Consider the following 21,817-nt stretch of genomic DNA (forward strand, 5'->3'; position numbering starts at 1 on the left):
CTCAAGTACAAAAGATACAAAGGAGGGTACTTCTTGCTGCAAGAATGACAAAATAGTATGTAACGCAGGAAATAAAAGCAAAGTGGTGTGTGACGTCATAAAACACAGAACTGGAAAAATGGACACACAAAATCAAAGACAGGAGTAGACTAATAAGAAAAACCTCAGAGATCAGCAAATTTTGTAAATGACTATTTTTCTGGCATTGCAAAAAAGTTGCAACAAAATCTTCCTAGCTCACATGCAGCACTCACAATGAATTACATGGCTGAACAATTATGTTTCTCACAACAGAGTTTCGAACCTGAAAGACAACTTGGAAATTAATAGTAAGAAGTCAGCTGACACAGAAAGGTCTCTTTTCTTAAGTGTTCATAGACAGCATACAAACTCTACTAGCAATCATAATAAATAAGTCCTTTAGTTCAGGTATTTTTCCAGAGCATCTGAAGCACAACAGCTCTACCCTTACAAACAAAAGGTAATTCAGGGAACATACAGGGTGTTTCAAAAATGACCGGTATATTTGAAACGGCAATAAAAACTAAATGAGCAGCGATAGAAATACACCGTTTGTTGCAATATGCTTGGGACAACAGTACATTTTCAGGCGGACAAATTTTCGAAATTACAGTAGTTACAATTTTCAACAACAGATGGCGCTGCAAGTGATGTGAAAGATATAGAAGACAACGCAGTCTGTGGGTGCGCCATTCTGTACGTCGTCTTTCTGCTGTAAGCATGTGCTGTTCACAACGTGCAAGTGTGGTGTGGACAACATGGTTTATTCCTTAGAACAGAGGATTTTTCTGGTGTTGGAATTCCACTGCCTAGAACACAGTGTTGTTGCAACAAGGCGAAGTTTTCAATGGAGGTTTAATGTAACCAAAGGACCGAAAAGCGATACAATAAAGGATCTGGATGGCTTCGTCAATAAACAGAACTGGCGCATATGGGGAACCGAAAAGCCCCATGTTGCAGTCCCATTGTCCCTGCATCCTCAAAAAGTACTGGTCTGGGCCGCCATTTCTTCCAAAGGAATCATTGGCCCATTTTTCAGATCCGAAACGATTACTGCATCACGCTATCTGGACATTCTTCGTGAATTTGTGGCGGTACAAACTGCCTTAGACGACACTGCAAACACCTCGTGGTTTATGCACGATGGTGCCCGGCCACATCGCACGGCCGACGTCTTTAATTTCCTGAATGAATATTTCGATGATCGTGTGATTGCTTTGGGCTATCCGAAACATACAGGAGGCGGCGTGGATTGGCCTCCCTATTCGCCTGAAAGACCAGGTGTACCGCCAGAATCCAGAAACAATTGAACAGCTGAAGCAGTACATCTCATCTGCATGTGAAGCCATTCCGCCAGACACGTTCATTCAGAGACTACGCCATATTATTGCTATGCATGGTGGATATGCGGAAAATATCGTACTATAGAGTTTCCCAGACCGCAGCGCCATCTGTTGTTGACAATTGTAACTACTGTAATTTCGAAAGTTTGTCTGCCTGAAAATGTACTGTTGTCCCAAGCATATTGCAACAAACGGTGTATTTCTATCGCTGCTCGTTTAGTTTTTATTACCGTTTCAAATATACCGGTCATTTTTGAAACACCCTGTAGAAAACTACTGGACAGTTTCACTCCACTGATAGCCTTCTGAAAAGTAACTGAGTCCATCATGAAAGATGTTGTTGTTGTTGTTGTGGTCTTCAGTCCTGAAACTGGTTTGATGCAGCTCTCCATGCTACTCTATCCAGTGCAAGCTTCTTCATCTCCCAGTACCGATTGCAGCCTACATCCTTCTTAATCTGCTTAGTGTATTCATCTCTTGGTCTCCCTCTATGATTTTTACCCTCCACACTGCCCTCCAATACTAAATTGGTGATCCCTCGATGTCTCAGAACATGCCCTACCAACCAATCCCTTCTTCTAGTCAAGTTGTGCCACAAGCTCCTCTTCTCCCCAATTCTATTCAATACCTCCTCATTAGTTATGTGATCAACCCATCTAATCTTCAGCATTCTTCTGTAGCACCACATTTCAAAAGCTTCTATTCTCTTCTTGTCTAAGCTATTTATCGTCCACGTTTCACTTCCATACATGGTTACACTCCATACAAATACTTTCAGAAATGACTTCCTGACATTTAAATCTATACTCGATGTTAACAAATTTCTCTTCTTCAGAAACGCTTTCCTTGCCATTGCCAGTCTACATTTTATATCCTCTCTACTTCGACCATCATCAGTTATTTTGCTCCCCAAATAGCAAAACTCCTTTACTACTTTAAGTGTCTCATTTCCTAATCTAATTCCCTCAGCATCACCCAACTTAATTCAACTACATTCCATTATCCTCATTTTGCTTTTGTTGATGTTCATCTTATACCCTCCTTTCAAGACACTGTCCATTCCGTTCAACTGCTCTTCCAAGTCCTTTGCTGTCTCTGACAGAATTACAATGTCATCGGCGAACCTCAAAGTTTTTATTTCTTCTCCATGGATTTTAATACCTACTCCAAACTTTTCTTTTGTTTCCTTTATTGCTTGCTCAATATACAGATTGAATAACATCGGGGATAGGCTACAACCCTGTCTCACTCCCTTCCCAACCACTGCTTCCCTTTCATACCCCTAGACTCTTATAACTGCCATCTGCTTTCTGTACAAAATGAAAATAGCCTTTCGCTCTCTGTATTTTACCCCTGCCACCTTTAGAATTTGAAAGAGAGTATTTCAATCAACATTGTCAAAAGCTTTCTCTAAGTCTACAAATGCTAGAAGCGTAGGTTTGCCTTTCCTTAATCTTTCTTCTAAGATAACTTGTAGGGTCAGTATTGCCTCACGTGTTCCACCATTTCTACAGAATCCTCTTCCCCGAGGTCAGTTTCTATCAGTTTTTCCATTCGTCTGTAAAGAATTCGTGTTAGTATTTTGCAGCTGTGACTTATTAAACTGATAGTTCGGTAATTTTCACATCTGTCAACACCTGCTTTCTTTGGGATTGGAATTATTATATTCTTCTTGAAGTCTGAGGGTATTTCACCCATTTCATACATCTTGCTCACAAGATGGTAGAGTTTTGTCAGGACTGGCTCTCCCAAGGCCGTCAGTAGTTCCAACGGAATGTTGTCTGCTCTGGGTGCCTTGTTTCGACTCAGGTCTTTCAGTGCTCTGTCAAACTCTTCACGCAATATCGTATCTCCCATTTCATCTTCATCTACATCCTCTTCCATTTCCACAATATTGTCCTCAAGTACATCGCCCTTGTATAGGCCCTCTATATACTCTTTCCACCTTTCTGCTTTCCCTTCTTTGCTTAGAACTGGGTTTCCATCTAAGCTCTTGATATTCATGCAAGTGGTTCTCCTTTCTCCAAAGGTCTCTTTCATTTTCCTGTAGGCAGTATCTATCTTACCCCTAGTGAGATAAGCCTCTACATCCCTACATTTGTCCTCTAGCCATCCCTGCTTAGGCATTTTGCACTTCCTGTCGACCTCATTTTTGAGACGTTTGTATTCCTTTTTGCCTGCTCCACTTACTGCATTTTTATATTTTCTCCTTTCATCAATTAAATTCAATACTTCTTCTGTTACCCAAGGGTTTCTACTAGCCCTCATCTTTTTACCTATTTGATCCTCTGCTGCCTTCACCATTTCATCCCTCAAAGCTACCCATTCTTCTTCTTCTGTATTTCTTTCCCCCATTCCTGTCTTTCCCTTATGCTCTCCCTGAAACTCTGTACAATCTCTGATTCTTTCAGTTTATCCAGGTCCCATCTCCTTAAATTCCCACCTTTTTGCAGTTTCTTCAGTTTTAATCTACAGTTCATAACCAATAGACTGTGGTCAGAGTCCACATCTGTCCCTGGAAATGTCTTACAATTTAAAACCTGGTTCCTGAATCTCTGTCTTGTCATTATATAATCTATCTGATACCTTTTAGTATCTCCAGGGTTCTTCCATGTATACAACCTTCTTTCATGATTCTTAAACCAAGTATTAGCTATGATTAAGTTATGCTCTGTGCAAAATTCTACCAGGCAGCTTCCTCTTTCATTTCTTAGCCCCAATCCATATTCACCTACTATGTTTCCTTCTCTCCCTTTTCCTACTGACGAATTCCAGTCACCCATGACTATTAAATTTTCGTCTCCCTTCACTACGTGAATTATTTCTTTTACCTCATCATACATTTCATCAATTTCTTCATCATCTGCAGAGCTAGTTGGTATATAAACTTGTACTACTGTAGTAGGCATGGGCTTCGTGTCTATCTTGGCCACAATAATGTGTTCACTATGCTGTTTGTAGTAGCTTACCCGCATTCCTATTTTTTATTCATTATTAAATCTACTCCTGCATTACCCCTATTTGACTTTGTATTTATAACCCCGTATTCACCTGACCAGAAGTCTTGTTCCTCCTGCCACCGAACTTCACAAATCCCCACTATATCTAACTTTAACGTATCCATTTCCCTTTTTAAATTTTCTAACCTACCTACCCAATTAAGGGATCTGACATTCCACGCTCCGATCTGTAGAACGCCAGTTTTCTTTCTCCTGATAACAACGTCCTCTTGAGTAGTCCCCGCCCGGAGATCCGAATGGGGGACTATTTTACCTCCGGAATATTTTATCCAAGAGGATGCCATCATCATTTAATCATACAGTAAAGCTGCATGCCCTCGGGAAAAATTATGGCTGTAGTTTCCCCTTGCTTTCAGCCGTTCGCAGTACCAGAACAACAAGGCCATTTTGGTTAATGTTACGAGGCCAGATCAGTCAATCATCCAGACTGTTGCCCCTGCAACTACTGAAAAGGCTGCTGCCCCTCTTCAAGAACCACACGTTTGTCTGCCCTCTCAACAGATACCCCTCCATTGTGGTTGCACCTATGGTACGGCTATCTGTATCGTTGAGGCATGCAAGCCTCCCCACCAATGGCACGGTCCATGGTTCATGGAAGATACGAGTAACAAATTACCTGAATAAATAAAATCTTATTAATGAAGCACAGTTTTGGTTTCTGATGTGGGTTTAGTGTTATATCAACCAGTACAGAGTTAACAAAAGTGGTACATGAAGCTCTCGCCAAGGGTGGCTGCGTTACAGGCGTGTTATCATATTAGTCCACGACTTTTTATTCAGTTAATCATGAAATACAACTACACAAACACGGAACAGTAAATGAGTAGTTCCAGGCTTACCTGGAAAATTGGGTTCAAACAACAGAGATAGTTCACATTTCTGTTAATGACAGATTTTTAGTAAAACAATTGTCACACAAGAAATGTATAGGCATAAGTCAAACAATGGAAAATCCAGCATGGAATGTAACAATGTTATGAAAAGGATAGCTGCTGCTCACCGTACCGTATAATGGAGATGCTGAATAGCAGGTAAGTACAACAAAAAGACTGTCAGAAAGTGAGCTCTCGGCCAACAAGGCCTTCATCAGAAATAGGCAAGACAACACACACCTACACTCATGAAAATGCAGCTCACTCATACATGAGCATAGTCTATGGATGCTGAGGCCAGACTGCGAGCAGCAGCGCATCATGGGAGACGCAATCAAGTGGTGGGGGCAATGGGAAGGGATAGCAGGGTGGGGGTGAGAGATGGTAAAGTGTTGCTTATGGATGGACGGTAGCGGGCGGGGGGGGGGGGGGGGGGGGGGAGATAGCAGAAAAGGAGAGAAGTGGATGAGCTGGTGGAATAGAGGGCTGTGTAGTGCTGGAATGGGAAGAGGAAAGAGGCTAGATGGTTAAGGACAATGACTAATGAAGTTTGAGGCCAGGAGGGTTACAGAAACATAAGACATAGTGCAGGGCAGGGAGAGTTCCCACTTGCACAATTCTGGAAGGTTCTGGACGAATGTGGCTAGGATGTCATCACCCTTGATCCAGATCACAAAGCTGACATCTTACATAAACATGGCATTATTACAAATTTAACATAGAACTGACATTGATTCTCCTGTACTACAATTGCAAGTATGTTAGTTACATGTTCCATAGATCATTTGAATGATTCTTTTACCGAAATGAAGTGGAATGATGATGGTCAAGTTTAGGCTTGTTCTGTGCACCTACAGCATGCATTCTCTGACAGCCAGTCAATGTTCAGTAGCATTCTGAGCACTCTGCTGTGAACATCATAGCCAGTGTGAGCATCAAATGTGATCTTCACAACTTATTTAGTGAATTTTCATTCCATTTGTTGCACGCTATCAATGCTGATGGTGGTGGTAAGCAACAAATTCTACATAAGCAAGCAAAAGACATAATTTGCAGGAGAAACACTTTCTTCAAGTGCAAAGCATGTGGACACATGTACCAAAATTGTTACTTGGAACTGGCAACAATGCAATCCCTAGATTTATCCTTCTGCAAATCAGGAAGAAACATATTGCAAATTAAGAGGGGGTGCAATGCAAGATATGCACATTGTGCAGCCAAAACGTGAGGGAAAACTTTCTGAGGTCAGTAGTACGACAGAATAGTATCCACAAAATGTTCTGTTGATTTCCTAAGATATGTTAAAGAGAAGTGACTATTGATGCATGAGAGCAAAGCTGAAAGTTATCTACTACTGAATAACATCCAGTGCACATAAAAATACAGGCAAGCTTTTGACTTTGTGCCAAGTGAACAATACATCATACATTATGTGGAAAATATTAAAGGGATCACTACAACGCACATAGCATGTTGTTCTGGGCATTTTGACACACTGGAAATTTAAATCCAGGCAAACAGAAATTAAGACACAACAGGCACTGAAGCCAGTAAGATAGTACATTTCATGAAGATGACGAGATGTGGAAGTGAACTGAGACTGGATGACATAACAGAGGAAAGAGAGGCTTTGGGAAGTGTGTGTGGGTGGAAAGATTGTGGAGATTGAGACCAGGATTATTACAGAAATAAAGGATGTGTTGCAAGAACAATTCCCATCTAAGTAGTTTTGAAAAGGTGGTGCTGGAAGGATGGATCCAGATGGTACATGTTGTGAAACAGCCATTAGAATCAAGCATGTTGTTCCAGAATGAGATTTTCACTCTGCAGAGGAGATGAGGTACTGGCAGAAGTAAAGCTGTGAGGACGGGGCGTGAGTCGTGCTTGGGTATCTCAGTTGGTAGAGCAATTGCCCGCAAAAGGCAAAGGTCCCGAGTTCGAGTCTCGGTCCGGCACACAGTTTTAATCTGCCAGGAAGTTTCAAGCATGTTGTTGTCAGCAGCGTGTTTCACCACTGAATTGTCCACTCTACTCTTGGCCATATTTTGGTGGTGGGCATTCATTCCATTACACAGTTTGTTGGTGGTCATGCAAACACAAAATGCTAAGCAAAATTTGAAGCAGACTTGGTATTTGGCAAGTGGCCCTGTCTCTGATGAGACAGGATTAGTCTGTGATGGGACTGGATGAACTGGAGATGTCTCGCACCTGAGTCTTTCGCAGGGATATGACCCTTGTGACAAGGGGTTGGGAGTGGGTGTGGCATATGGATGCATCTGGATGGGTGCCAAAATATTGCTTTAGAAGGGGTAAGAAGGATTTGTTATTATTATTATTATTATTATTATTAATGATGATGATGATCATAACATTCTGAAGATATGAGCAAAATGCCTCCAAATCCATACGTAAATGGTGAACAAAGGTGCACTGCAGAAGAATTAATAAAAATTGTATTATTTTTTGCACTAAGAATACTATGATGTAAGCTATGAATGGACTTCATTATAATGGAAGAATTTCAAGGAACTATGTAGAATGTAGTGACACAGTGCTGTGTCTTTATATTGTTTTTTAATAATAGATATTTGTGAAAATACCATAAGCACCATTTGGTAATTTATTTGGATGGCAATCTCTCAGGATTTCTCTGTGTGAGTGATTAATAATGAGCTCACAATGTTCAGCAGAGCTATTGTTTCCATTTTCTGCACAATATTTTAACAACCAACACATCTGTCTTCTTCAGATGCTGTGAGTCTTGCTATTATATGTACTTGCAGCCTGAACTCCAACCAGGCTGTGGGCTATTGTTGGTCTCATGCCACTACTTATAGCCATATTCAATTCCTGATGTCCACTGCATCTTTCGGAGCTCTTTTGTTTTACAGACCAGGCACTGAAACTGTGGGAAACAGAAATTCCTCAGTGTTAACCATCTCTTATGGATGTGATGGTCAGGGACATATTAATAAATTGAGTGACAGACCCCAAGCATTATTTAAACTAAGACTTCCATTCCTGTTTATTAGGCTTCCTGACATCTTTATTTCAATAGGCTCCTTAATTATGTTTTCCCAGAAACCTGATGTTTGCACCATGATAATGGTCTCATTATATTTAATTTCATGATTATATTTGATGCAGTGTCTGGCAACAGATGATTTGCTTACTTGTTTTAGTCAAGTATGCTGCTGGTTCCTTGAATCTTTCCTCAACTGTTCTGATAGTCTGTCCAATGTAAGACAGTCTACGTTCCCATCGAATGTGGTACAAACCTGGCTTGGGATTGTCTTTAACAGTACAATAAAATATGACTAACTTAATTAAAGGGAGCAAAATACACTAGATGACATGTTTCATAGGAGTCTACCGATCTTTATGAATATTGGGCCAGCATAATGCAAATACGCAATTTTTGGTTTATCTTCCTCATCTCAGTCTCAACCTCTTTCTCAAGTGTTCTTGACTTTGATTGCATCACCCATTCAGTTTGATGCTCTGCATACCCATTCCTTCAGGACACTAAGTGTTTAAGCTATATAGACCAGAGTCTTTAGCACCAAATTTCTTTGTGATGGATGATGATGGCATAGAGATAGAGATCACTGTGTGTAGGTTCTCTATATACACTGAGCTCGAACAAATTCAACACTTTGATCAGGAAGCAGAAAAAAAGGTGGAATATAAATAAACTGAAGGAATATAAATTCACATTGCTCAGTAGAACTTTGAGGTGGAGTATAAACAAACTGTAGGAAAATAAATTCATACTGCTCGGTAGAACTTGTAACAAAAGAAATGACATGTAATGCAGATACCGTAATGGGAAACATAATGGCCATAAAAGATGTTTTAAAGGTGAGACAATGGAAACAATTCCAGGGAAAACTGTTTAGTTACAGAGGGGAAATTCACCTACTGAAATTCAGGGCAGGTTACAAAACTTTTCATCAAGTTCCAAAAAAGCTTGCATGAACTCAGAAGAAACAAATGATCACATATTGATGAAATATCCACAGCGAGAACTGTATAAGCCCATAAATGAAATTTATGTGACTGGGGAAGTTCCCATTGAAAACAAAAATAGATAAATGTGAAAACAGTCACATAATCAGTCAATTATAAAATGCGTCAAAAATATTCACAAAAGCACTTCACCAAAGAATGAAGAGCAAAACTAAAAGCAGATTACAAGAGGATCAGTAGTTTGTTTTTGAAAGAAGCAGGGGCACTTCAGTAGTAATTTTAACATTACATTAATGCTATAGGATACAGGTAGGAAAAACAAGGAAACATATCTTACCATCATAGATTTGTCAAAGGTTTTTCATAATGTGAAATAATTAAAATGTCATCCATTCACTTTAGCAAAGCAGACCATTGTGATCAGCACTGAGGGGTTGATACAAGGAGCCAAAATCAGGAAGGTGTAAGCCAGGGTTGGCTGTTGTCATCATTGATACATAATTTATATGTAGAAGAGGCAATGTGAAAACTAAAGGAATATTTTGATGTGGGAGTTGATTGCCATGGACAGAAAAATCAGTATGATATGGTTTGCTACTCTTATAACAGTAGAGCTAGTCACAAAAACGAACGGGTGTTGAATCAGGTGCTTCATGAAATGAAATATGAGCTAGTTGGTGGCTATAATGCAAACTTCTTTTAAAAAAGAAAGTAAAAAGCATAGGACGATTAAGTGTTCAAAATGAACACAAGACTCTATAAGAGGTGGACATATGCTGTTTTGGAAGTACGGTAGGTAAAGAAGGGAGATGTAAGAAAGGTATGGTGGTAAGGATTGCTCTCTAGTAAAAGAGACACACCTAACATTGAAACACACAAACTTTTGAGACTAGAAACAGATTAATGAATAGGTATGTTTGAAGCAAAGCTCTGTAAGGGAGTGACATATGGACAATGGGGAAGACAATAAATGACATAAGAAACACTGAAATGTGGTATTAGAGGAGACTGTTGAAGATCAGGGCTGATCAGTAGGCCCCAAGAAGTGGAGATACATTAACAACAAAAAAATGCCTAGAGAAGAATGTTACAAATGAAAGAGGTTGAATGTTTGGAGGTATTTTACAACACAAGTAGCTGCAGAAAACTTTTGCTGAAGGAAAGCATTACAAGGGCTACCCTAGATACAATTATATAACGTGGATCACTGGCGATCTGAGATGTAGCAGTTCTACTGAAATGAAGAGGACAGCTGGCAAATGAAAATAATGAAGAACTGCATCAACCTTACGGTTGTTGAACAAAACCATGTTTCCATTCTGACACAACTTGCATCATTTTTTGTAAGTTGCCAGGGACAGGTTAATTTGAGTAACAACTATTTGACAAGAAAACTGGACTATTACTTTATTGAATAACAGATTCCTGCAGCTTTTTAAGCAATTTGCGGAAATGCCGTGAAACCTCTAAGAGGGTATCCACAAAGGGAATGGAATTCAGGTTCTTCTAAGACTATTTTGCTTTTATAATCTCATTAGTTCTTAGTATACATGGTTGGTGTAAATAGAATTAACATGTGAAACTTAAAAGTTGTCTTCTGCACATCTTCATTGCAGCAACAGGATCTGTGTAATTAAGCATTGTGAACTGTTTTCTTTTTTGTGATATGTGGCTACTGTAGTCCATGAATTATGAAATTCAGTTCATTGTATATGCATTTTCATGTTTGTGAAAAGTTTGGTGTTAATTTCAATTGAAAATATGGTTAAAATGTTTTACATATTCCTCATCATTGGAGATCATTTTACTTAGTATTTGTGGAAGGATTATCAGTATTTCTGTTCTTTTGTAAATATGTATTACCATATACATTTTTAGTTTTATCGCATATCAGCGCCTTTGAGGACCTCCTCACTACAGTTGTTTGAAGGAAGGAAGGAGTTATTGTTTGTATATCGTACACTTAAATATATTACCCTGCATATACAAGACTTTCGGCAATTGTCACTACGACGTGTGTAAACCACTGGTGGTGATTACATACTGTGCAATATATTATACTTCCTTTTCCTCTTTGTAATAATACGGTATGATAATTCTGTCGCAGTCAAAGAAATTTTTTTGTGCTTTCAGAACGACCGGTAAGTTGAAAATGTGCCTTAATTCACACGTACCTCGTTTTATTAGAATCCATAGCATGAATAAAGAAATAACGAGCTGGCATAACGATGAGATCGGGTGATAAACCGGGTCCCCAAACCACTGATGAGGCAGGGTCTATTTCACCACAGTTTATGCACGTAAAAATTAAGTAAACGACTACAAAAAACGCAGTGTAATGTGACCGCCACATTTTTCTCCCTTGACTAGCAACAGAAGATACCGAAATGTGTATAGTCAAAGTACCACCGCCCCTACAAAGTGCAATTGAAAACGGTTCATCGTGTTCATTTTCACTCACATACACAAAACATTTCCCCGCCCCAACGAAAACACTTGTTAGCGGGTGCAAAGTAAACACTTTTTAGTGCCAACATCTGCAGACATTCGAAGCATGTACTTCACAAGAAGTATCAGGTTTTATCGACTTATATACCTTAATGCAAAGTCATCCCACATTAAAAGATAAAGTGGTTCACGAATACAAAAATGGCATAAGCTCCGTCGTCTTAAATAACGAGAGCAACCAAGTAAATCTACTGTGCGTTTGGGGAGTTGTTGAGTCTGCATCTAAAACAGTTGACAATCTCAAACACTATGTGGCGTCTGCTAATGTTTTGAATACCACCTGCTGTTGCTGACATGGTGAACAATGATGAGATAAAATAAGTGCTTGGTCCGAACGGATGAAAAGGGTCATTCATCTACTTTGTGGAAGAATGGAAATAGATCCCATAGATGTGAGGGGAAAGCATATTGTTTGACAGTATGGATGAAGTGTGGTCGAGGTAAGAATAAAATAGAATAGAATTTAGTAGTTGTTTGTCATCAGCAGTCCAAATGAACATCGCCAGTTTTTAACCACAATATTCTATTAAACTTCAAAATTGAATTTTAAATCCAAGTGAACACAAATATTTAATGTTTAATGTTATAAAAATCCTCTGCCCTCTGAACACACTTGTTAATTATAAAATTCTAAAAGTTCGTTGTAAAATATTGCTGTTGTTTATAACAAGTTTTTTTTTTTTTCGTAGACAGTATACAGAGATTTCAACAATTGCCAGTGGTTTTCTCTTCACCTCATCTAGACTGAGCTAAATTAGTCGTATACATTAGGAAAAGTAAAGTTCATACAGCAGAAGAAACTGATAGGCATTTCATCTGTGATTAGCAACACCCATAAGGTTACAATTTGGTTGTTAGAAAAAAATGTGAATGTATAATAAACATTGTGTTGTTCCATTGATCTGTATCATAGTACAAAATTTTTGTTCATCATTGCCAAAAACTGCTACATTTTAATACATGTCTGAATAAGGATATGTGAACCTTTCTTTTTGTGTAGTTCAGGTTTTCTGGCTTCAGTATGAAACCAATGTAGCCAACATTCACTCCATAATTGATCACTTATTCTTAATGAATATCTAAGGGTCAACTGAAGTTTACAGCACCACCTATTGGTTTTGACTCAGTATATTACTGTGTTGTATAGCATTACATATTTGTGCCGCTTCATCTTTCAAATGGATCATGTATGCAGCTTGCACACTAGAGAAAGTGATAGGGCACTCTGATGTGGAATATTTATGTTTCTAAATTGTTTGTGAGTAAATCTGGTTTTCATATAATACATTACCTAATGCTTTGTGTCTATTTAGCAGCCAGGTTCAAGGAAAGCAATGCTTTCTGAACCATTTTAAAGTATCTGAAAGCATATATTTTACAGTTTCAATGATGGACAGATCAGGTTTGAAACTGTAGAGCATGCAGAGGTACAAATTCTTCCACGTATATTTTATTGTATCCCTTCTACATCAAAAAATCCCTCTCATTCAGCCTGGGCACGTGTGGATGATGTATCTGCAGTGATGAGAATTCTCTTGCCCAGTATGCTGGAAGTCTCATAAGGGCCTTCACAGAGAGACACAACCCCCTATCCTAGTCCACAAGCAGAGTTCCCATGCCATATCCATATTCTCACACACCCTTAATCCTTCCACCACCCCAAGAATCACCTACAGAGGATAGTCCCCTTGTCATCCAATATCACCTTGCACTCAAATAACTGAACCACATCCTTCACCGGGGCCTTGATTAACTCTCATCGAGCCCTGAAATGAGGGACATCCTACCCAAAAACATTCCCACCCAACCTATACAACATCGTAGTTTATCTGTATGCCACTCCCAGTGCCTGGCCACAGGGATTATATTCCTGTGGATGGCCCAGGTACAACACCTGCCTAATCTGCACACCCAGCATTTCCTACTCCAGTCCTGTCGCAGGCTTATCCTACCCCATTACTGGCAGAGCCACATGCAGAAGCAGCCATGTCATTACCAATTCCATTGCAATCACTGCACAACTTTTTATAAGAACCAACCAGCTATCCACGTGAATGAAACACCACTGCCAAACATGGCCAAGAACAAAGTTGACCACCTGTTACACAATATGCAGCTGAGTACAACTAGCTCAGTTGCAATGGCTGCATTACAGCCCGAGCCATCTTTATCTTTCCACCCACAATCAACATTTCTGAACTATACATATGTGAGTTATCCTTGCAACACATCCTTTGCTCCACTAACTCTCCTGGCCTCAATCTCTGTAAACTCACCATCCCCACACCCTCCATCTGACAGTTTCCATTTCATCTGCTCTATCATCCTCTCCCAATTCATATCTCCACATAACATTCATCTTGTGCCACTCCCCACTAGCTCCAACACCCATGCATCACATGCGTAGCCCGTGCACCTTCCACCCCTCCCTTGTGAATTCCTAGCCAGCAGACCACCTGCCTCCCTCCGAGCCACTAGCTACCCACCTCCAATCCCTCTGCCTGCCTCCTCTCTCTCTCTCTCTCTCTCTCTCTCTCTCTACCCACCCGACTCAGTACAACCACCACTCCACTCCAGTCCACCTGCTGAACAGCAGTCCTGCCATTATAAATCTAGCTGGCACCTTGAAGGGGCACGTGTGTGTGTGTGTGTGTGTGTGTGTGTGTGTGTGTGTGTCCGACACATGTGCATGTCGCATTTGGGAGGACAATGGTTCAAACACACGTCAGCCCATCCTGATTTAGGTTTCCTGTGATTTCCCTAAATTGTTTCAAGCAAATGCTGGGATGGTTCTTTTGAAGAGACACAGCTGATTTTCTTCCATGTTCTTCCTTAATCTGCCTTTGTGCTCCATCTCTAATGACCTTGTTGTTGAAAGGATGTTAAAACCAATCTCCTTCTCCTTGTGTGTATGTGTACACTAGATGGAGAAAGGATTTCTTCCAGAAGCTAGCGAGTTTTCTTTCTTTCTTATATATGCCTGTTGATGAGTCACTTCTTCTGCTTTCCGGAGTGGTCTCCTTTACTCCTAAAGTGTTTACATTCAACCAGAACTTCCATACTATAATTATTGTATCGATTTTTTGATAAACTGTGATATCCTTTGCCATCTACCATGAGTTCTACAGTTTGTTTGTTTACACTTTCTGATTAGATAAAATAAATATGTGCATCTTGGAATTTACAAAAGTTTAAGAGGCATACGTGATAAGAGGGATTCGCCACTGGAATGCAAATAATGGAAGGAGTAAAGATAACAACTCATCATATGCCAGTAGTTGAGGCATTGAGGAACATTAAAAAGGTACTTAACTAAGACTGGCACACAAACAATATTGAAAATTATGCAGACCTTTCACACAGTGCTTTTTCCATTTTTTCAGAGTTAACTAATACAAAATATATATACACGTGCTCAGCTCCATTGCCCTGACTATTTTGTCCCATCAGTGCTGCTCAATTGTGCTGAGGGATTATCTTGGATAGAGGGGATGCTAAATACTCAGCTGCCACATTTCTATCCAATTCCTTGCTGCCTTTCCCACCCAGCTCTCCGACATCTTTCCTCCCCCTCGCTGCCTCATCACTCTTCTTGCTCACAATGTCCAATAAAACGTCTCATTAAGCAGTAGTGCCTCAACAATGTAGCTCTCTCTGTGTGTGGCTTTGACTGATGGATAGTGCACGGACACACACTACAACATAAAACACAAAGACCCTACTTGCTCTTGTGTTACTTCTGTTTACTTTGTTTAAATACACACTACCATAGAATCATGGGCACCCATGTACATTCACCCTTGGTGACAGTGTCCAGGAGTTGTTGCACAGAGTGACTGAAGTTTGAGAAGAGAAAATGAGTGTAGCAAATGGAAAGCTGTGAGATGAGTAGGAAAATGAGAGGGTGTGAGGTGATATGGGTGGGGGGCATAGAGGCAGGTGGTTCTTAGCAGCAGTAGTGAAATGAAGCCCAAAAAATGTGGCAGTCATGAAACAGAGAGATATATGGGAAGAGAGGCATAAAAGGCAAATAGAGAGTGGAAGTGGTCTGAAAAATGACAGATAATTATAGGTGAAATTATAGAAGTGGAAACAGGATCTGTGAAGGTCTAGGTCAGGGGGATTTTGGCAACAGAGGAGCAGTCCCAACCTCCACAGTTCAGTGGACTTTGACGACATGGAGTCGGGACCCAAATAGTGGTGATAGGTTTGTTGCTCTTGTGGGAAGATATTCTGCAAGAAGTCTGTGTCAGGTCTAACTGGGCAGTGTATTGATGTCTGTAAATGTTCTGGCAACATTTTTCTTACATTTGGATAACTTATGATTCCGATTGTTGATGCAGCAATGTCTGGTGGGAAGGGTATAGGTGATGGATATTTTAATTTGGAACAGATGACTGCTGTCATATTGGAGTTACTGTTAGTAGTTTGCTTTTATGGAGCCATCTGAGAGGAGGACGTCAACATCAAGGGAGGTAGCTCTTGAATAGAGAATAACCAAATGATGGGTATTTGGGAGCAGATAGGGTTATGAAGGGGGGGAAAAAGCAGGGGCTGTCCTTGCCATAGATTCATATCATGAAAATGTCATCAACAAATCTAAGCCAAACAGTTTCAAATGCTGAATGAATATGAAGACTTCCTGTTGATGACCCATAAAAAAGTTAGCATATAATGAATCAATGAAGTTACAAATGGTAGTTCATGCAAATGTTTGTAGATTTGACCCTCAGAATAGCAGTAATAATTACGGCCCAGAATGTGGTTTACCAAAAGGATGAAGGTGTCATGGTGGATATTATATAATGAAAACATTAGGAAAGATAGTGTTCAGTGGCAGCAAGTCCACGAGGCATAGAGGTTGTTGATATAGAGGAATGTAGCCTCCTCGGTGACAAGTGAGTAGTCTGCAGGTAATCAGGCAGGTGGTGGAGGAAGTGATTAGTGTGTTGAGGCTGTGTTTCACTATAAAATAGCTCTGTCAAAGATCTTGTATGAAATCAGTTCTATATAATATTTGGCAGTATACTGAGGTACTTTCCTGAAATCCTCTATAATAGTTAGTGTGAGGTCCTACCTTTTATAAAAGATTAGTCAAATATCTTTGACAGTGTAATACAGGCTTTGGATGTGAGAAGGTGGACTATATACAGTTGGCTGGAGATACTGGTCAGTGAAGTTTGATAATCTTTCTGTGGGAGCATTGTAATCAGCAATGATGGGACGACCAGTATAGAGACAATTAGATTTAGCTTTAGGGAGTTTCTGAGAGCTGGTAACAATGGGTGTATGAGGGGTAGTTAATATGAGGATGAAACAGATATAGGTGACAGATTTTTTGATTGTCATAATGTTTTGAGGACCTGCTGGAGGTATATACTACTGGAATGGGATCATAAAGCATTTGCCAGATTGATTTTGGGACTATACTGTAGCTTCCTCCTGTAACAACTTATTTTTAGTATCCCTGGCTTCTGTTTTGAATTTTTTGTTCATATCATTTCACGTATGACCCATAATTTCTTTGTTCTTTCATTTAATGTCATCATTAGATAGAGTTTACACATGCTTTATACCAGGGATGCACAGATCGTGGGATGCATACACCGCGCCATCTGATGACAGCTAGCCCCTCACCTTTCGTGCTTGTAATTTTTTTTCCCCCTAATTCATCCTTCATTCCCTCCCACAAAGGAAAGGGCTCTTGTAGAACTGGGTTTATTTAACAACTCGTTTTTCGTTTTGCCTGAAAATGCACCGCTGGAAGTAATCAACAAGCAAAATAATGAGACATTGCAAATTAAATTTGATGAAGCGAATCTGCTGAATTTCTATCACGTCTTGATAGAAAAAAATTGAAAGTTATTGGTAGATAATGCATTAAAATCTGCTAGCAACTTTGGGTCACACACTTTTCCATTATGTCCAATAACAAATCAAAAAAATAGAAACCACTTGATAAATGACAATTTGGAGTCAATTTTGAGCTTGTCTATGACAAAAATTGAGGCAAACATCAAGGCAATTGTAAAATCAATGGAGTGTTATGTTACAAATTAAATTGTGTAAAAGGTATTGGTATAAAATACATTGCTGGAATTATATTCGTTAAATGAAATGAGTATTTGTGAAACAAATTGTGTGTGTGTGCCTGTGCATTTGTGCACACCCATTTGGCCCTTATGTAGTCACAGTGAGAGGTTTGCCGGGCCCTTATGTAGCCACAGTTAGAGATATGTAGCCCACGGAGGTAGGTACACACCTACCTTAAACCACTACCCAAACTTTTCTTCCTTCAGTGTTAATTATCCAGTTTCTAAAATTGTCTCCTGGAAATGCTAAAATGTATAGTTTTCTTCTTCTCCTCCAGGGATTTTAAACCATTCGTTTTTGACCATGAGATGTCTTTCTCTGTTAAAGTTGATTCTATTTGCCTATTATGATTCCGTTGGTCTGTTTGCCTATTGTAACTCCTGTGGCTTATTCTACAAGTACAACAATGACATTCTAGTCCTCAGTTACTATTTTGCAACATTTTATATGACTTTCTGTAAGTCACTCTATTATGTCACAAGATTCTTTGGTGTATTTTTCATTGTCATTCAGTTTTTATCATGACAAGTTGCAGCCATTTGACAGTCATTGCTGGATAACGTTCTCTGTACTTTTCCTTGCATTTGATCTTCAGAAATGTCCATCCATGTTCCCCTTGCATGGATGGACTACACTTCCTGAACATTCTTCCAAGGAATCTCAGTTTGGCATATGCCTTACCTGCAATTAGTTTTATGTGATTGTTCAATTTTAAATTATTCTGTATGCATACTCCCAGATATTTAATGGATGTGACAGTTTGCAGTGATTGTTATGCAAACATGCAATAATGCGTCTTTCTGCCTATTTATGTGCAAAACAATACATTTGTATGTACTGATGATCTACTACCAATCCATGCACCAAGTGTTTACCCTATGCAGGTCTTCCTGCAGTGCATTGCAATATTTTGCAACTGTGTACCAAACATGTTCTTGCTCACATGCTTTCAAACTGACTCTCTGAGTCAGTATCTGACCAAGAGCACATGCAGTGTGCAACAGTATAGATTGTGTGCAAACAAGTGTTTAAATGTGACAAATAAATTTGAAGAAAACCTGTACTATGTGCATTTAGCACATGTAGATCAACAAATGGATGTATTAATAGGACATAAATGAATACTGCTGAAGACACCTAAGATGAATAGGTAAGACATGCTTAATACATGCACATAAATTCTGTTGCGACTCATAGAATTTTCCATATCCCTATAATAAAGCATAACTAAAGTTAGCAACTGAGGGGAAATGGCTGCAAATATTAACAGTATTGTTTATATAGTGAAATTTAATGGTTCTGTCTCATTACCTTGGGTTACACCCAGAGTTATGTTTGCATCAGAAGTTCTCTCTTTGTTGAGAATGACATGCTGTGTTCAAGGGTGTCCATATCCGAGGGCATGGGGGGACCGTGCTCCCTCCTGGTAACCCTGCTCTCAGGGAAAGAAAAACGTGTAAGTCTGCAGGCTTTCGTGGCCGTTGTCACTGAAGCTAAAATCTTCTGGGTTATTAGGCCGCATCATGTTTCTTCTAAAATGAAGAAACATAATGCGGCCTAATAACCCAGAAGATTTTAACTTCAAAGAAAAACATGTATTGTAGTCAGGCGCTTTTCTTTCAAAAAAATTATTTAGAAGTTGGTTTACGCAAGTGTTTAACAGGGTCGGAACTATAACATTTTTATGGCAACTCACAAGTCGCCATTCATATACCAAAATATTAAAAATATTCCATTTCGCTAGGTCTAGCCTCTCCCCCTCCCCCCCTCCCCCTGTACCCCCTTACACACACACACACACACACACACACACACACACACACACACACACACGCGCACACACACACACGCACACACAAACTATTGTATTGGAGTCCTTAGTACTTAGTGTATTCTATTTACAAGGAACTCATCAATCTAATCACAAAGCTGATCTAATGTGCCATATGCTTATATTTTATTCATTAGGTGACAGTTTGGAACTGTATCAAATATATTCTGGAAGACAAGGAACACAGCATCAGCCTGGGAGCCAGTACCTACTGCCTTATGGGTCTCATAGATGAACAATCTAAGATATTTCTTGTCATTTTTCAATTCAGAGTTTCCAGATCTCCACCCCTTAACAATGTCCTTACATTGTACATACAAATTCATATTTTCATTTGCAGCCGATGACTGTAGTCCGATTAAAATTACTTGATGTTGACATCTGTCACTTGCCACTGCAGTGTTGCCACATCACCTGCCAGCTACCATTCAGTTATAGGTGAAACACAAACACTGCATGTCACTTCACAGATGCTGTGAATGTGTAACGCAGAGCAATGTTGTAACTGGTCATTGCGAGGTATATCAGAAATGTGAGATGCTATATCGACTGTTGATTGTAAGTGACCAATGACTGAACTGCAGCAGATGACTCATTTTGTAGCCCTCAATTTAAACTCATGACACTAAGCATAACCTTGTGATGTGCAGCATATCCAAGAAAATAACAGTCAACAATCTGTGGCAGAACTAAAATCACAATCACTCTGTTCACGGTGATTTACAGGCAAACTCAAGACAGCAGAAATTCAGTTTCAGTGTTAAAGCAAACTGTAATTTCTCGCTATCATTGGTTACCTGAAACTATCTTCATACCAGCTGCACGAGTTGCTGCATTACCAACCAGTGATCAGTCCTCACTGGCACTTGGTTGCAGATTATAGCCAACACTGGCAGATTCCAAACAAAAAAAAGAACAATAAGTAGAAAAAAGAGCAAATAAAAAAAGTCAAAACAGTGATGAAAAATGTTGGCAAAGTGTTAGAAATAAAAAAAATGCATTTAAACCAATTAATAAAATAAAAGTAATAATCAGACACATTTGTTTAGGTTTAGAAATTTAAAAAACATCTCTACATTTGATGAGATTCAATCTTACAATCTTCTACACATAATGTTAGTATGGTAACCATTGCACTATGTCACAACACTGCATGAATGAGTTTATTTTTGATTTTAGTGACCTGGTTGCAACAATGAATTACAGCCTTAAAAAAAATCAGCTTCATGCAATGTCATGCAGAGCTTATCCAATTTAAGTCGATCTCTACGATTATGATGATCTGTGTGTACACTGAATTGTGTCAGAAGTACGCAGTAGTGTTTGGTTAGTGCAGTGTATGAAACGTGTGTATTTCATTAGCATTGTGTGTGTGTGTGTGTGTGTGTGTGAGAGAGAGAGAGAGAGAGAGAGAGAGAGAGAGAGAGAGAGAGAGAGAGAGAGAGAGATGAAATACGAAATAAAAGTGGGAGACCCATTATCCAGGATCCAAACACATCATCAAAGAATGCTGAACAAGGAATTGGAAGTGAATTGACCAATAGTTGTGGCAGTTTGGCAACAACAAATGGTTCAGGCATGACATTGAGCACTTTTATTGCAGAAAACCATCTCGAACATATGAAATGCCAAATATCAATTAATTTTGATTTAACTCATGTTTTCTCCCCTGGAGATCTTATGGGGAGACCATTTTGATAATGATTTAACTTGTAAAGAATCCTTCATACATACGAAAAATTGAAGACTACACCATTCAGAGAACTTTGTATGGAGTGGTTTCCCATTGCTTACCACTTTATTGAGGCCATCCCTTAGTGAAGTACAGGCATATTCTGCAGATGCTGCTCTGAATCAGATGTCAGAATGCTTGTTCATCCACAGGATGTATTTGATTTCCATCCTAACATGTATGTATGGGATGAATTTCCTGGAACGTCGCCTGGGGGATGCAAATGTACTGCTTTCATCAGTAAACTAATGAGCAGCATACACATAATGTATTATACACTGGAAAGATCTACAGTTATGATTGTGACCAGGTGGCCAAGTGATTTATTTTAATTTACTCTAGTTTTATTTACCTCTCTCACCCTTCGATAAACCTGTGAACTTTGTACTATCATTTTTGATTTTTATGGCCGGTCACTGTTGCATGTT

General features: G+C 39.4%; 2 protein-coding genes across 2 annotated transcripts in view; one reads left to right on the forward strand and one right to left on the reverse strand.

Annotated features, from left to right (window-relative positions):
• The window catches only part of LOC124595889 (protein O-glucosyltransferase 2-like), a 96,620-nt gene extending 84,886 nt beyond the window's left edge, over positions 1-11,734 (reverse strand). Inside the window, exon 1 of the mRNA XM_047134797.1 lies at positions 11,400-11,734. Coding sequence (XP_046990753.1) covers positions 11,400-11,578 — 179 coding nt within the window. The 5' untranslated portion in view covers positions 11,579-11,734. The remainder of the gene's footprint in view (positions 1-11,399) is intronic.
• Positions 11,735-11,978: 244 nt separating this feature from the next.
• LOC124595890 (solute carrier family 17 member 9) overlaps positions 11,979-21,817 on the forward strand; it is an 84,506-nt gene continuing 74,667 nt past the window's right edge. The window contains exon 1 of the mRNA XM_047134798.1: positions 11,979-12,173. Coding sequence (XP_046990754.1) covers positions 12,154-12,173 — 20 coding nt within the window. The 5' untranslated portion in view covers positions 11,979-12,153. The remainder of the gene's footprint in view (positions 12,174-21,817) is intronic.

This window comes from Schistocerca americana, chromosome 2 (genome assembly GCF_021461395.2).
Source record: "Schistocerca americana isolate TAMUIC-IGC-003095 chromosome 2, iqSchAmer2.1, whole genome shotgun sequence".
NCBI lineage: Eukaryota > Metazoa > Arthropoda > Insecta > Orthoptera > Acrididae > Schistocerca > Schistocerca americana.